General features: G+C 38.6%; 1 protein-coding gene across 3 annotated transcripts in view; it reads left to right on the top strand.

Moving 5' to 3' along the window:
* Positions 1-15,617, top strand: part of LOC101744937 (rho GTPase-activating protein conundrum) — a 124,612-nt gene that overhangs the window by 37,321 nt on the left and 71,674 nt on the right. Inside the window, exon 1 of one of the 3 annotated variants that reach the window (XM_004926218.5) lies at positions 3,977-4,479. The exons of 1 other annotated variant lie outside the window; for it this stretch is intronic. In XM_004926218.5, the coding sequence (XP_004926275.1) occupies positions 4,468-4,479 (12 nt within the window). In that variant the 5' untranslated portion in view covers positions 3,977-4,467. Of the gene's footprint in view, positions 1-3,976; positions 4,480-15,617 lie in introns of those variants that run through there. One more of the 3 variants, XM_062668528.1, reaches the window with a different exon arrangement.

Here is a 15,617-nt window from a genome sequence, read left to right as displayed (position 1 = left end):
TGGTTAGTTTTTATTTTTCGTTTTCACTAATCTTAACTACACAATATTAATTATTTGTAATTAAGATTTGTGTAAGATAAGTGAATCTTAAACAATATTAATTACTAGCTGACCCGGCAGACTTCGTAGTGCCTCCATCGATCAATAAAAGACACATCAAGGGGACACATCAAAGGAAAAACAAAATTGTTTGTTTTTGTATAATTCCGAGCTTTGTTTATATTATCTCACCTTTTAAACCTTCCCTGGACTTCCACGAATAATTCAAGACCAAAATTAGCCAAATCGGTCCATCCGTTCTCGAGTTTTAGCGAGACTGACGAACAGCAATTCATTTTTATATATATATAGATTGTCGTGTGCTCATTGTAAGTTACACTGTGCAATGTTCTGTGACTACGAATGTATTGATATTTTAGTAAATGTTCTTAGTAGCATGCTTAAAGTGCATAAAAACAAAAAAAATGTTTTAGATAGCGCGAGTGGCAGACATGATTAGAGACACTTTTACGGAATGAATTAGTTTTCATAGCTTTCATGGTCACGGACAAATCCGGCTCATTCATAAGGCACTTGAAACGCAGGAAATCTTGAAACAATACAACTCGTGTTTGAATAGTAAATGATTTTAGTCAGGTAACAAATTTGCCCTGCTTTTTCTGACGGAGACGCAGATATCTGCTCCGGATGATACTTCGTACCTTGAATACCCCGGCTACGTATTGGAGCACAACTTCCTGCGTAAAGCCGGGGTGTGTGTATTCGTCCGGGCTGATGTCTGTTGTCGCCGTCTACGAGGCCTCGAACAACGGGACCTGTCCCTCTTGTGGCTACGCGTAGATCACGGGGGTTGTACCCGAGTCTACGCGTGCCTGTACAGGTCCCACAACAGTGATGCAGGTTCAGCTCTGATAGAGCATGTGCAAGAGGGGACTAACCGCGTGCTTGAGCAGTACCCATCTGCGGAGGTAGTGGTTCTTGGAGACTTTAACGCTCACCACCAAGAGTGGTTGGGGTCCAGAACCACTGACCTCCCGGGTCGGGCTGCCTACGATTTCGCCTTGTCCTACGGCCTCACTCAGCTGGTGACACAGCCCACCCGTGTCCCAGATATTGGGGGGCACGAGCCCTCTTTGTTGGACCTTCTGCTGACCACCGATCCGGCCGGATACAGTGTGGTGGTCGACGCTCCGCTTGGATCGTCTGATCACTGCCTTATCCGAGCTGAGATACCAATCTCTCGTCCTGGTCGTCGAACGACGACCGGGTATCGAAGAGTTTGGCGGTATATGTCAGCAGATTGGGATGGATTGCGTGAATTTTACGCATCCTACCCATGGGGGCGGCTCTGCTTTTCCTCTGGTGATCCTGACGTCTGTGCGGACCGACTTAAAAACGTGGTGCTTCGGGGGATGGAATTGTTTATTCCCTCCTCTGAAGTGCCCGTTGGGGGTCGCAGCAGACCCTGGTATAACAATGCCAGCAGGGATGCTGCACACCTCAAGCGGTCCGCATACGTGGCATGGAATGATGCCAGGAGACGTCGGGATCCTAACATCTCAGAGGAAAGGCGGAAATATAACGCCGCTTCCAGGTCCTACAAGAAGGTTATTGCCAGGGCGAAATCGGAGCACGTTGCTAGAATTGGCGAGCGACTGAAGAGCTATCCCTCTGGGAGCCGTGCTTTTTGGTCGCTCGCCAAAGCTGCAGAAGGAAATTTTTGCAGGTCTAGTCTCCCACCACTACGCAAGTCCGATGACAGTCTGGCCCATAGTGCGAAAGAGAAGGCTGACCTTCTGGTCAAACTCTTTGCCTCGAACTCGACTGTGGACGACGGGGGTGTCACACCACCGAACATCCCCCGGTGTGATAGCTCCCTGCCGGAGATCTGCTTCACACAGTGTGCAGTCAGGCGGGAGCTCCGACTCCTGGACGTCCATAAGTCGAGTGGGCCAGACGGCATCCCTGCAGTGGTTCTGAAAAGGTGCGCCCCTGAGCTGACGCCTGCGCTAACGCGTTTGTATCGTCTTTCTTATTGCGCTAACAGGGTTCCGTCTTCATGGAAGACCGCCCACGTCCACCCTATCCCCAAGAAGGGTGACCGGTCGGACCCATCGAGCTATAGGCCTATCGCGATAACTTCCTTGCTTTCCAAGGTGATGGAGCGAATAATTAATATACAACTCCTGAAGTATCTGGAGGATCGCCAGCTGATCAGTGACCGACAGTACGGCTTCCGTCACGGTCGCTCAGCTGGCGATCTTCTTGTATACCTTACTCACAGGTGGGCTGAAGCCTTGGAAAGCAAGGGCGAGGCTCTTGCTGTGAGCCTTGATATCGCGAAGGCCTTCGACAGGGTCTGGCATAGGGCACTTCTGTCGAAGATACCATCTTACGGAATCCCCGAGGGTCTCTGCAAGTGGATCGCTAGCTTTTTGGATGGGCGGAGCATCACAGTCGTTGTAGACGGTGACTGCTCTGATACCATGACCATTAACGCTGGCGTTCCACAAGGTTCGGTGCTCTCCCCCACGCTTTTCATCCTGTATATCAATGACATGCTGTCTATTGATAGCATGCATTGCTATGCGGATGACAGCACGGGGGATGCGCGATATATCGGCCATCAGAGTCTCTCTCGGAGCGCGGTGCAAGAGAGACGATCAAAACTTGTGTCTGAAGTGGAGAACTCTCTGGGGCGAGTCTCCAAATGGGGTGAATTGAACTTGGTTCAATTCAACCCCTTAAAGACACAAGTTTGCGCGTTCACTGCCAAGAAGGACCCCTTTGTCATGGCGCCGCAATTCCAAGGAGTATCCCTGCAACCTTCCAAGAGTATCGGGATACTTGGGGTCGACATTTCGAGCGACGTCCAGTTTCGGAGTCATTTGGAAGGCAAAGCCAAGTTGGCGTCCAAAATGCTGGGAGTCCTCAACAGAGCGAAGCGGTACTTCACGCCTGGACAAAGGCTTTTGCTTTATAAAGCACAAGTCCGGCCTCGCGTGGAGTACTGCTCCCATCTCTGGGCCGGGGCCCCCAAATACCAGCTTCTTCCATTTGACTCCCTACAGAAGAGGGCCGTTCGGATTGTCGATAATCCCATTCTCTCGGATCGTTTGGAACCTCTGGGTCTGCGGAGGGACTTCGGTTCCCTCTGTATTTTGTACCGTATGTTCCATGGGGAGTGCTCTGAGGAATTATTCGAGATGATACCGGCATCTCGTTTTTACCACCGCACCGCCCGCCACCGGAGTAGAGTTCATCCATACTACCTGGAGCCACTGCGGTCATCCACAGTGCGCTTCCAGAGATCTTTTTTGCCACGCACCATCCGGCTATGGAATGAGCTCCCCTCCACGGTGTTTCCCGAGCGCTATGACATGTCCTTCTTCAAACGAGGCTTATGGAGAGTATTAAGCGGTAGGCAGCGGCTTGGCTCTGCCCCTGGCATTGCTGAAGTCCATGAGCGACGGTAACCACTCACCATCAGGTGGGCCGTATGCTCGTCTGCCTACAAGGGCAATAAAAAAAAAAAAAAAAAAAAAAATCAACACCAAACGAAATACGATTTATAAAGAAAACTACATATCTAGATTTTGAGCACTTATTAAATTGATGCCAATAACAATAGTCGCGTGAGTAATAGCACGCGTTAGTCTAAGCCTCTTGTTTTTAATATCCACTTCATGATTCATTGTCAACTCAAGTGTTATTTTGTTTCTTTAATTTGTATTATGATTTCAGCGTCATGTGCTCTTGAGAGTAGACTTCATTGTTGTAGTTTACCGATTATTATCATTACAACTACGCTTCTGCAACGTAAAACTTGGCATTTCTGGTCTAATGATTAATTTATCGATCCACGGAACACCGGATGCGTTAAGTTCACGCTCTCATCGTTCGTGAGCTGCTCATTATTATACAAAAAGCACCTGGAGCAATAAAAAAGGTTGGGTGCGCGTGAGGTCGTCGCAGACAATCATCTGAGGACAGGTTGAGAACGCAGGTTCGGGCTTGAGCGAGAGGCACGACCGTCCTCAGTCCTCGCTAGCTCGATTCATTCTCGATTTCTCATCAGTACCGCGTCAACCGCCGACTCGATGTTATCGTCTTGTTTTGTTTCGTTCGCTTTGTAACTTTTATATCGTACTTTACAAACAAATATAACGAAGTCTAAGTGATTTGAAAAATTGTAGATGTCTAAATATAATTATTACGAATAACGAATTGTTATTGTGCTGTGAATGAGTGAATTGATTTTCGAAAACGTCTATTCGAACGACGCGTGGCGGAACATAAAAACAAACTCTCGTCTCGCGTTCCAAACCCAATGGTCCCTGCAATAATTAGTTAGGTAAAAGTGAGTGTGTGTGCTGTGGACGCTTGATGGTTCAATTAGAATTAGAACTATTCTATTAGGCTTTCGGTACTGCAGATTGTTGTAGCGGCTCTCAGTCTGGTTCACGGATGTTGAAGTTGGTCAGTAAAACATGATTCATTACCAAACTGCATTGGAAGATTTACGTTGAAAATCAAAATCAATCGATTCATAGGTTTTTTTTAAATATTAATGCATGATTCAAACATGCCTGTTTTGTTCTTTCAGGTTAAGGTTTTATTTAGTATCTTTTAGCGTTTGTATTAAAGATATGGATTTATCTTTTATATCGTGCTGGTAATTCTAAATGAAGTTGATAACGCTTTGTTTAAATTTAAGTGTTACACATTATTAAAACGCAACGCTGTCGTTGGAGAGCGTACATAATTAAATGTATTAAAAAATATAATTATAATTTATGTATGTTAAAATTGCTAATTTTATTCAGATATTCAATTAATACAAAACAAAATAATCAATTTTCAACCTAACTAAGGAAAACGCGTAACAAATGGTATCTTGATTCATTCAAAGGACATTAAAATATATTTTTGAAACGTATTGTTGTACGAGCTGAGTCCCGCGATGCTACCAGCGGTTATTATCGTACCGCGGGTGACGCCGCGGGGCGAAGCAATTAACGAAGAAATTAGAATAAGTTACTCCTTATATCAATCATCAGCTACCTATCAGTGAAAGTCCCGTCAAAGTCGGTCCAGCCGTTCCAGAGATTAGCCGGAACAAACAGAGAGACTGACAGACAAAAATAAAAAATACAAAATATTTTGGTATATGTACTGTGTATACGTACTTACGCATTTAGTAAAAAGTGGTTATTTTATTATTACAAACAGACACTCCAATTTTATTTATTTTTGATGTTACAGTAAGACCCCTTGAACGTGGAGCGGGTATAATGGGTTGTCTATGTACATTCCATCAAAGTAGAGCGTAATATTAAACGTAAAATGATTATCTCATCACGTAAATAATGAGCTTAGGGGAAGATGGGTAGAAAATTAGTCTGGTATTTTACCATTAAATTTATTTATTACGTTTTTTGTTTAACAATAAAACAAAAAGTTATTGTTGTTGTACTTAAAATAACTTTAGTAAATATTTGAAACGATAAAAATACGTTAATATACAGAACAGACAGGAACATAGAAACACAGATAAACTTCTTCGGATATCCAGAACCAATTATTCCAATCCAAATTTTGTCCAATTTTAGGGAATCCCATAATTCAAAAAAAAAAAAACGTTGAGCCGAAACAGCGCTAAACGGGGTTTCACTGTATTTATAATTTTAAAATAAAATATAATATATTCTTTACTTTTTTTATTGGTTGAAACAACATTTTTCTTTTCTTTTGAAATTATCAACGGTAAGGGTACCGCTTTTTAAAGAATTTAAAATTTTAAAGAATTTTTAGAGAAAAAATCTTTATCGGTGTTTCACCATACTTTGATCTCAGGTCTCAGTGATATTATTTCGAGGTAATAATGACTTGCAAAGTTATTGTGAATACTTTTTAAAAATGTTAACAATAACCACGAAAACTGAAAATCTTTTTTTGACAATTTTTATACGTTTCCACAGAAGTCTGACCGATGCTCTAACCGATTTATCTACCACTAGCGACCCGCCCTCGCTTCGCTTCGTAAACATTAAAACACACAAGAAAACAAACAAAAAAAAAAACATTAAAAAAAGTTGCCTATGTTCATCAGGGACAATGTCGGCTTCTAATGGAAAAATAATTTTTCAAATCGGTCCAGTAGTTTCGGAGCCTATTCGAAACAAACAAACAAACAAATCTTTCCTCTTTATAATATTAGTATAGATTATTATTTGTCTTGAATAATTATAACTTAAATTTTTGTTGGAAAATTCCTCTAGTTCACATGTGAAATGTGCTATAGTGTACGTTACTTTCAATTGTAGGTTTCTTACAAAGTTTAATAAAAATATGAGGACTTTTTTTTTTTTGTTGCTTAGATGGGTGGATGAGCTCAGAGCCCATCTGGTGTTAAGTGGTTACTGGAGCCCATAGACATCCACAACGTAAATGCGCCACCCACCTTGAGATACAAGTTCTAAGGTCTCATGTATAGTTACAACGGCTGCCCCAGACTTCAAACCGAAACGCATTACTGCTTCACGGCAGAAATAGGCAGGGTAGTGGTACCCACCTGCGCGGACTCACAAAAGGTCCTACCGCCAGTAATTGCGCAAATTACAATTTTACGGGTTTCATTTTTATTACACGATGTTATTCCTTCACCGTGGAAGTCAATCGTGAACATTTGTTGAGTACGTATTTCAATAGAAAAATTGGTACTCGCCTGGGGAATTCGAACACCGGTACATCGCTTCACACCGGACGTCTTATCTGTTAAGCCGAATTTACATTACGAAATTAGTGGCGTAAAATTAATTTCGTGACATTAGTTTTACCAACAGTTTCACGTGTAATTTAATACTTTCGTAATGCATGCATTACTTTCATGTATGCAAATTAGTTTCGTGCCCTGCGCGATTTTTTGGTGAAATTAGTGTCATGCAACTAATTTCATAGTGTAGACGCGACGTGAAACTAATGTCGCGAAAGGGCCTGCGCTGTGCGGACGTGTGTATTGTTAGTTCGGACGCGCTTCAAGCGTTGAAAATGGCAAACCAACGATGGAGTACAGAAAAAAATATAGATCTTATTAATGAATATCAATGACAAGGGTCCCGAAACACCTGCAGTAAAAAATCAAAATTATCTTCACTCATTCGAAAATAGTTTTTATAATAGCCCAAGAGCCCGTGGGCTCTACCTGTATGTATTTGACCAGACCTGAATTTTCGTACATTGAGACCCCTATACCTACCATGCATGAGGTGAGGACTCACTAAGCTCAAAGTGGTCGACGCGCCGAGCGCTCAGGTAGGACAGGTACCGATTTTGACGGATTTTAAATCCATTTGACCACGTCTGCCGTTTTGAAATTTTGAAAATATATGATTATTATTATCGGAAAATAAAAATGGCAGACCATTATCGCGCATTTTACTTTGTGGCAGACCACTTTGAAAATGCTAAAAAAATAAAATTTTGAAAGTAATTGACCAGATCTGCCATTGATATAATAATATGTTGTTTACTATAGTCTTAAAAACTTATATTGATCACGGCAGACCTCTACATTGCGTACACACATCAACATATAATAAAATCTTAGCTACTATCCGGCCAGATGTATATTATATTTTCCGTTCACTGTTTTAGAAGAATATAATTTACTTGCGATTTACTTTAGCAATGTATTTACCGAAATTAATATTTTTTATATTCTATATACTAAACTTCATTAGTTAGACAATAAAGAAGTGAATTTTTTATGGAATAATTATAAATAATACGGTATAATGCTGATCAAAAAATAATAGGAATTGAATTATTTTTTGATTACATTGCTAAAGTAAATCGCAAGTAATTTATATTCCTCTAAAACAGTGAACGGAAAACATAATACATATACATCTGGCCGGGTAGTAGGTAAGATTTTATTATATTATTATGTTGATGTGTGTACGCAATGTAGAGGTCTGCCGTGATCAATATAAGTTTTTAAGACTATAATAAACAACATATTATTATATCAATGGCAGATCTGGTCAATTACTTTCAAAATTTTATTTTTTTAGCATTTTTAAAGTGGTCTGCCACAAAGTAAAATGCGCGATAATGGTCTGCCATTCTTATTTTCCGATAATAATAATCATATATTTTCAAAATTTCAAAACGGCAGACGTGGTCAAATGGATTTAAAATCCGTCAAAATCGGTACCTGTCCTACTTGAGCGCTCGGCGCGTCGACCACTTTGAGCTTAGTGAGTCCCCACCTCATGCATGGTAGGTATAGGGGTCTCAATGTACGAAAATTCAGGTCTGGTCAAATACATACAGGTAGAGCCCACGGGCTCTTGGGCTATAACTCTCAGGATCTTCATCTGCTAATTCAAAGACTAACTTCATTGCACCTAAATGCCTTCTTGTTGACCATCCTCGAATCTACCAACTTTTTTTTTTCTTGATAGTCTTTTTTTAAGTTTATAGGTATATAAGCATTTCTTTAGCTACATTGAATATAGCAAAATATAGCTTTGATGCTGACAGCGCCATGGTTACTGCGATACTGTGGATTTCGCGACGCTAATTTTTTAACGAAATTACTTTCGCATATATCGAAACTACTTTCGTGCAACTGAGTTCAACATGCATGACACTAATTTCGTAATGTAAACTCCGCATTAGGCCACGACGACTTCATAGTGAGCATATCCCATCCCTATTGAGATGGTTTACAGTTAAACCATTAGCTCTTTTAATTAATTTATAGTGGTCACCAAAAAAAAGCTGGCACACATATTATGTAGTGAAAATAAGCAGTTTGTCGAGAATAAGTGATTTAATTATTTGCATCGTCGCTTTGTTCCAGTCACCTATTTGTAGTTAATGTATTTTTAGCTGGTTGCGTGTTGATTGTCGCTCATTTGTGCTAGACGAGTGTTGGTATGCGCGACTGTCTCGGCGAAAAAGTGTTGGTAAAGAATTTTTTAATTGTATCACTAGTTGGCGGGATCATTTATTAAATGGATAACTTAAAAATCATTGACAGACGAACGAGCAAACGATCGCCGATGTCAATAACAATGTCAACCGACTGGGCTTAGTTTGATTGCAAGAACGAGATTTTTCCAATGAAATACGCATTTCATTAATTACAAACGAATTAAATCTCATTAACCCGTAATTACCATACAAATGGGTGGCGGCATTTAGGTCGTGACGTCTCCGGTAACCACTTAACATCAGGTGGGGAGTAAACTCGTTTACCTGTCTAAACAAAAAAACAGTTTATGTTTCACAGTATCATGATTATTTCGCAGGATGATGATCCCCGTAATCGCTATTGTTATCTAAGTTACTTAATTTTGATAGCATCACACTTAAAAGTCGAATTTCCAATGATTTAAAACACGAAATCGTCTTTATGACCGAACCATAAAGATCAATCTCCTTTTTTTTAAATATACATGTGTTTTGTTCTGAAATCGATTCATATACGATATTTTTGAGCCTTATCAGCACAAAAGTTAATGGATAAAAACTATGCTTATTTGATTTTCAATCAGAACGCGTTCGCCTTGAGCGAGACAATGATATGTGACGTCTTACAAAAGATTGCTTATTTTCAACCTTCAACCTTACTAAGTGGACGTAAAGTTGAAAATAGCTGTTTAGTATGTGTTAATGCAAATATAAGCTGATCGTTGTGCTTATTGAGATTCGAAACGTGTATCGTAAGACGAGGCTTTGTTTTCGATTGTGAGGTCGTAAATAAAATTGATGTATATAGGAATGGATTCAGTCAGTTTGAAAAAAAAAACCTACTGACATATGAAATATGACATTGTCTACATACATTGACCATAGACCTATATAGTAGGGACACGACATATTGTTCTATACGTACAATTGCTTATATAAATAGCACCCATTTTGAAGGCACACACATAAACATATATCTATCTCGTTCTTACTCAGCACTTTAACTCGCAAGAAAACAATATAACAGTATTTCAGTGCGTACATAAAATGAAACATGAATATACGTAAATGTCTCCGTCTCTGTCTAATGAGGCCGAAAATCCGCCATGTTTTGCGCGCCAAATGTCATTGTCACGTCAGTTCGGCCGTCTGTTTTGGGTTGTACATTATTTATTGACTTTCATATCGATTTAATATGATTGCTTAAATATAAAATTTCTGATTTTATAATGCTTAAAACGTACATAAATAATAATTAAAACATATTTTATAGGATCTCAAGAAGGTCGATGCCCCAAAACTATTAACTATATATATTTAAATTCATTATGGAGCCCTCATCCGAAACATGGATTATACACTTAATAATATATTTGAATCCGAAATATCGGATACCATTTTTCGGTCGGAATCTATTCATCATGACACTAATCATAAATACCTCTTTAAAATATTATGTCATCAAAACATATTTAGACATTCTGTTTAGATATTTCGGGAAAAAGGCTATCGACAAAATCTCTTCGGAACTATTTAAATAAAATAGTTTTATTCCGCAGTGAGTAAAACACTATTGTAAATTCGTTAAATATTTATTAATTAAGTGATTTTAGAGAGGAAGTCACAAGGAATAACTTTGTAATTTCATTAACGAATAAATGTTCTGTAGGTGTTTTTTGTTATCAGGCGGTCCCTTGATAAGTTTAAAATTTGAATCACTCTCAAGTGAGAGTGATTCAAATGGTGCGGTGCACCTTCCTTGAGGTGCACTGCGGCAGTCTGTTACGGACTTTAGAGTCAGCAAAACAATTAAAATAGATTGTAATAGTCTAAGAAAAACACGTACTCAAAATACGATAACATTCAGCATGCTAGAAATGGGCTGATGGCACTGTACTATGCCATATCTTTATGTTTTGCGGCAAACGACAACTTTATAAAATCAGTGTAGCAAATTTTAAAAATCGTCATATCGTTTACTTGGAAAATTTGAAGCACGAACTCGTCTTAGATTTCACATAATATCTCTAAATCACATCATCTTTGCACATAACAATATACTTAATTCCTATTAAAGTATAAATTCTACAAATACATTCATACTCAACAATATTTAAAATAAAATAAGCCAAGAACGTTTATCGATAAAACCTACTAACATTAAAATCTTCTGGGCAGCACTAAAGCCGCCATGTTTTGTGGCCAGATGACGTCACAGTGGCACGAATTTTTGTTGACGTTTCATTTCCATAGGTTTCCTACTTCAGTGACATTGACCAACTAAGTAGTAGTAGTTTAATTTTTCCAACTGGAAAGGCAGAGGTGTCATACCATACAGCCTAATCTTTTTTAAACACATATCTTAATTTTTTTATATGTAAAATGATAATGTGAAGTGAAATGAAATGAAGTTGATTAATATGAAACGTGGCATGAAATGAAATGAGATGATATGGGATGAATATATAAAGTCAGTAAAATGGTGGACTTTCTGGAGGATTCCGAGAAGTTACGTCTTTGTTTTATTTTCCCACATTTGTGCACTTTCACAGATACTAAACAGTTAATAAACCACCGTTATTACGCATTTAAACTTGAAGAAACACTAAATAGACAAAATAAGACAAATCACACAACTTCACTCCGCGCGTTCCCGCCAAAAACTAACAACTAAGTATAGAAAATAAAATAATAATAAAAATAACTTTAAAACGGTCCGTACTGGTAAAATGGTAAAAAAAACTTCATTCGTGTTTATAGATTTATATTATATCATAATTGACAGACTATGTATTTATAAAAATTTAATTCATCTAGGAAAAGAACAAGAATGAGAAAACTAAACATTAGTAATAGGTATTACGTAAAAGTTCAATTTTGTCATTCGTCACCAGGTGTTATTGTCATGATCATTGGTATCAGGAGTCTCTAAGGCGAGAATCTGCATGTCCGATTTGATTTATCATGTACTCTTTATCTGGCGCGTGATCTCTTCTCGCTGCTGTATTGGGAAGCGATTTTCAATGACGTCACCGGTTATGTGATTTCGGCGATAGCATTAGTGTCAATGCAAAAATACGCATTTGACTCATTTTTTGGTTAATGAATTGGCTGTGTGATGTCGGCTTTACCCTATTCCTTACTGTTATTGGCATATACAGTCTTTGGTTTTTAAGGCTATGGGTTCACGGGCGAATTGGCAGAAACGTCCTCTGAATATAGTGTGATCGCCAGCCGGTATTTCATGGTGGTAGGGTGTCGGTAAGCCTGCATAAGTAGGTACTACTATTCCTGCCGATTTCTGTCGCGAAGCAGTCAAGCTTTCCGGTTTGAAGAGTGGGGTAGTTGTTATATAATACAATTGAGGCCTCTGTGTCATGTCTGGGGGTGGTTTGTGCTGTTGTAATGGTATCTGGTAACCATTTTACATCAGGCGAACTTTCGTCCACCCATTTACGCTATAGTAAGTAAGACAAATGGTCAAAGTGAAGATCTTTTGTTTTTGAAGTCGTTACACTATTGAAGCAACAGTTTCCTGATGAATACGTACCGTATAGCTGGCAAATGTAATTAATGTTGACAAATTCACACTGACACTTTACGGTCTTCGCCTGCGCCTTAAACATTTTAGTGATGAGATTATTTTCACATGTTTTGCAGAAATTGTTAAAGGATTGTCGAAAAAAAGTACCTTATAAAAAACTTTATCTTAAAAAAAAAACAAAAATCAGTGCTGAAACAAATAACTTTAAATGGTTATTTATAAATGTTGTTAACTTATTCAAAACGTTATACACACATGCATGCGATAAGACACCTAATAATACCTATAATCAAACCGCGCTAATAGTCAGCATTCCGATGCTTAGCACCCTATAGGTATTAATAGGGAATCGATTTATCAATGGTTCGCTCTCAAAGGGCTAAAGTACAATTGCTGTAAAATTACATATTATATGCGTCGCTGGTACACTTCAAAATGCAATGAATTATATGAGATATAAGAAAGAAAAATAAGAGATAAGAAAAAAACATAAGATTTTATCGACAAAAACAAAATATGGATCTCCGTCTTAAACCGAGACTGAATTGGGCCCCAATCGTTTTTCACTAGACGCCCAATTTTACTTTTTAAAAAAGTCTTTGTAATTAACTCGTTAAAGGAATCTTAAATAAAGCCGACATTTCGCAAGATTATAAATTCGAGGTATACGTTTTACGACAAAAAATGTAACTGCCCGAACTACGTTTGTTTTTTGAGAATTATCTCGATTGTCCAATCGATTACTGACGCTATTTCGGTCTTAATGTTATCGATTACGCTGCAAAATTCTTATTCAACCGAAGCGATTATTTTAATTCAATGCACTCTTACAGAGCTGTCAGCAAATATTTAATTGCTTTATTTGAAATATCGGGGCCGATAAGTACTGTCTATATAGGTACTTTTAAACTTAATTATAATGACATTCATTACTTGTGTCTGGGTAGGTAAGAGTGCAGCACACCAGACCTTAAGCTGACAACGTAAATACCGTCGTTCTGTATATAAAACTGTATTTATAAAATATAATTATATGTTGAATATTACAATTGTACATATTTATTTATAACAACTAAAACTAGTTGGTATGTGGTACCAACGTCATTGTTCTGTATAAAACGCCAAGTGTACTCGTGTGATTTTTTTTATTTAATTCTTAGAGGGTTGGACGTGTTCACCTGATATTAAATGGTTACCGGAGCCCTCTAGACGGGTCGTGATCTAAGCAATAATAAAACATGTAGCCCAGAAGAATTATTAAAAACACATTTTGAAGTTAGACAGAATTATAGCGGGAACTAATACATTTTTAAACTTTGACGTTTCGAAAGTGTTGCAATATGAGTGATCCGTTTTTTTCCACACTTAGCTATAACCTCTAAAAAATCCTTAATCTATAGTCAAAGTTGCAGATGTGATATTAGTTACTTAAATAATTTGATTAGTTCAATACATTACCAAATCTTACTGAGAAGACTTCTACTTCTTACTTCTTAATATATAAACTATTCTAAACGGGCCCAACGGTTTTCGGTAGAATATACTAAAAATTTTAAATGAGGAGCTGAATTAAAAAAAATAGCGTATATAAATATTAAAAATACCAGGCCGGGCGATATCTTCTTGGAAAGTTTGTAATTTTTTTTTTTATTGCTTAGTTGGGTGGACGAGCTCACAGCCCACCTGGTGTTAAGTGGTTACTGGAGCCCATAGACATCCACAACGTAAATGCGCCACCCACCTTGAAATATAAGTTCTAAGGTCTCAGGTATAGTTACAACGGCTGCCCGGCCCTTCAAACCGAAACGCATTACTGCTTCACGGCAGAAATGGGCAGGGCGGTGGTACCTACCCGCGCGGACTCACAAGTGGTCCTATCACCAGTAAAAATAAGGAAATATTATTATTAATGTGTCATGGTTTCCAACAATGCAATATAAATATTTACTAGAAGAAGGTATATAGTTTGAGGAGAATAGAAATAGTGGTAAGTAGCGGTAAGACTATTTTAGCTTGTGCCACGTGAAAATCACCGCGAATGTTTATTGCAGTGTCACAGTAAGCAGACGATTAAATATTACAGTCACCACGATCCAAGTTTTCCTGGCGCAGCGATAGCATCACGATTCAGCAATTCAATATGTTCCGTGAAATAATAACGGAGTCACATCGCGCAGCTAGTCAATCTTCTACGTGTCGCTATGTCGGGTTGCCAGCCATCCAGAGCGTCGTGAGATATCGGGGAGAATTGTAATGAATACATTTTGCCCCCTAATTTGAGCTAAATTATTTTACTAATTATATGAATGATATTAAAACGGTTAGTCGCTCCTAACCACGAAAACTGTAAAGAATTCGATGCTTTGGAAATTATATAACAAAAGTAAAAACTGCGAGATAGTAACGAGAGCCGTTGGAGATGGTATGGACATATGATGAGACGAAATGACAATGAGGTTGTTAAGAGGGTTTTGACTATGTACGTGGAAGGCTATAGAGGAAGAGGTAGACCTAAGAAGAAATGGATGGACTGTTTGAAAGACGATAAGTGTAAGAGAGCGAAGAAATGGTATATGATAGAGGAGTATGGAAGGAGAAAAAATGTTGCGCCGACCAGGTAACTGGGAAAAGGGCAGGAGAATGATGAATAAAAAAAAACGTGTGGCACTCGGGAACTGCCGCGGTAAAGCTATTGCATAGCAGTTTTTATCAACTTATGCAATTATAATTAGACAATGATAATTTAATATTAAAACATTAATAAAACAAGACCACGATATATTAAACTTTAATAAAAGCAAAACCTTAACTGTCCCCTTCCCACTCATAAGCTAGACCGCGCGAGAGAGAGATGGGCAGACTTTTCATGATGCGCATGCAGTGTGACGTCACGCCACGCGCTTATTCACAAACACTACACAAGCGCAACGTGTGAATGTGTTGAACGCGAGCTACGTGGTAGGCAGAGTGAGGGGTATAAGGTTTTTTTCGTTACGGAATTTCAGATTCGGTCGCCGCACTCTAGGCCCGCGATAAAATCTATGCAATAGCTTTGTTTGATTAAAAGTAAATTTTGTTATGTCTACGATTC

This window comes from Bombyx mori, chromosome 5 (genome assembly GCF_030269925.1).
Source record: "Bombyx mori chromosome 5, ASM3026992v2".
Lineage (NCBI taxonomy): Eukaryota > Metazoa > Arthropoda > Insecta > Lepidoptera > Bombycidae > Bombyx > Bombyx mori.
The sequence above is the reverse complement of the archived record's forward strand: the minus strand, read 5'-3'. Positions and strand labels throughout refer to the sequence as shown.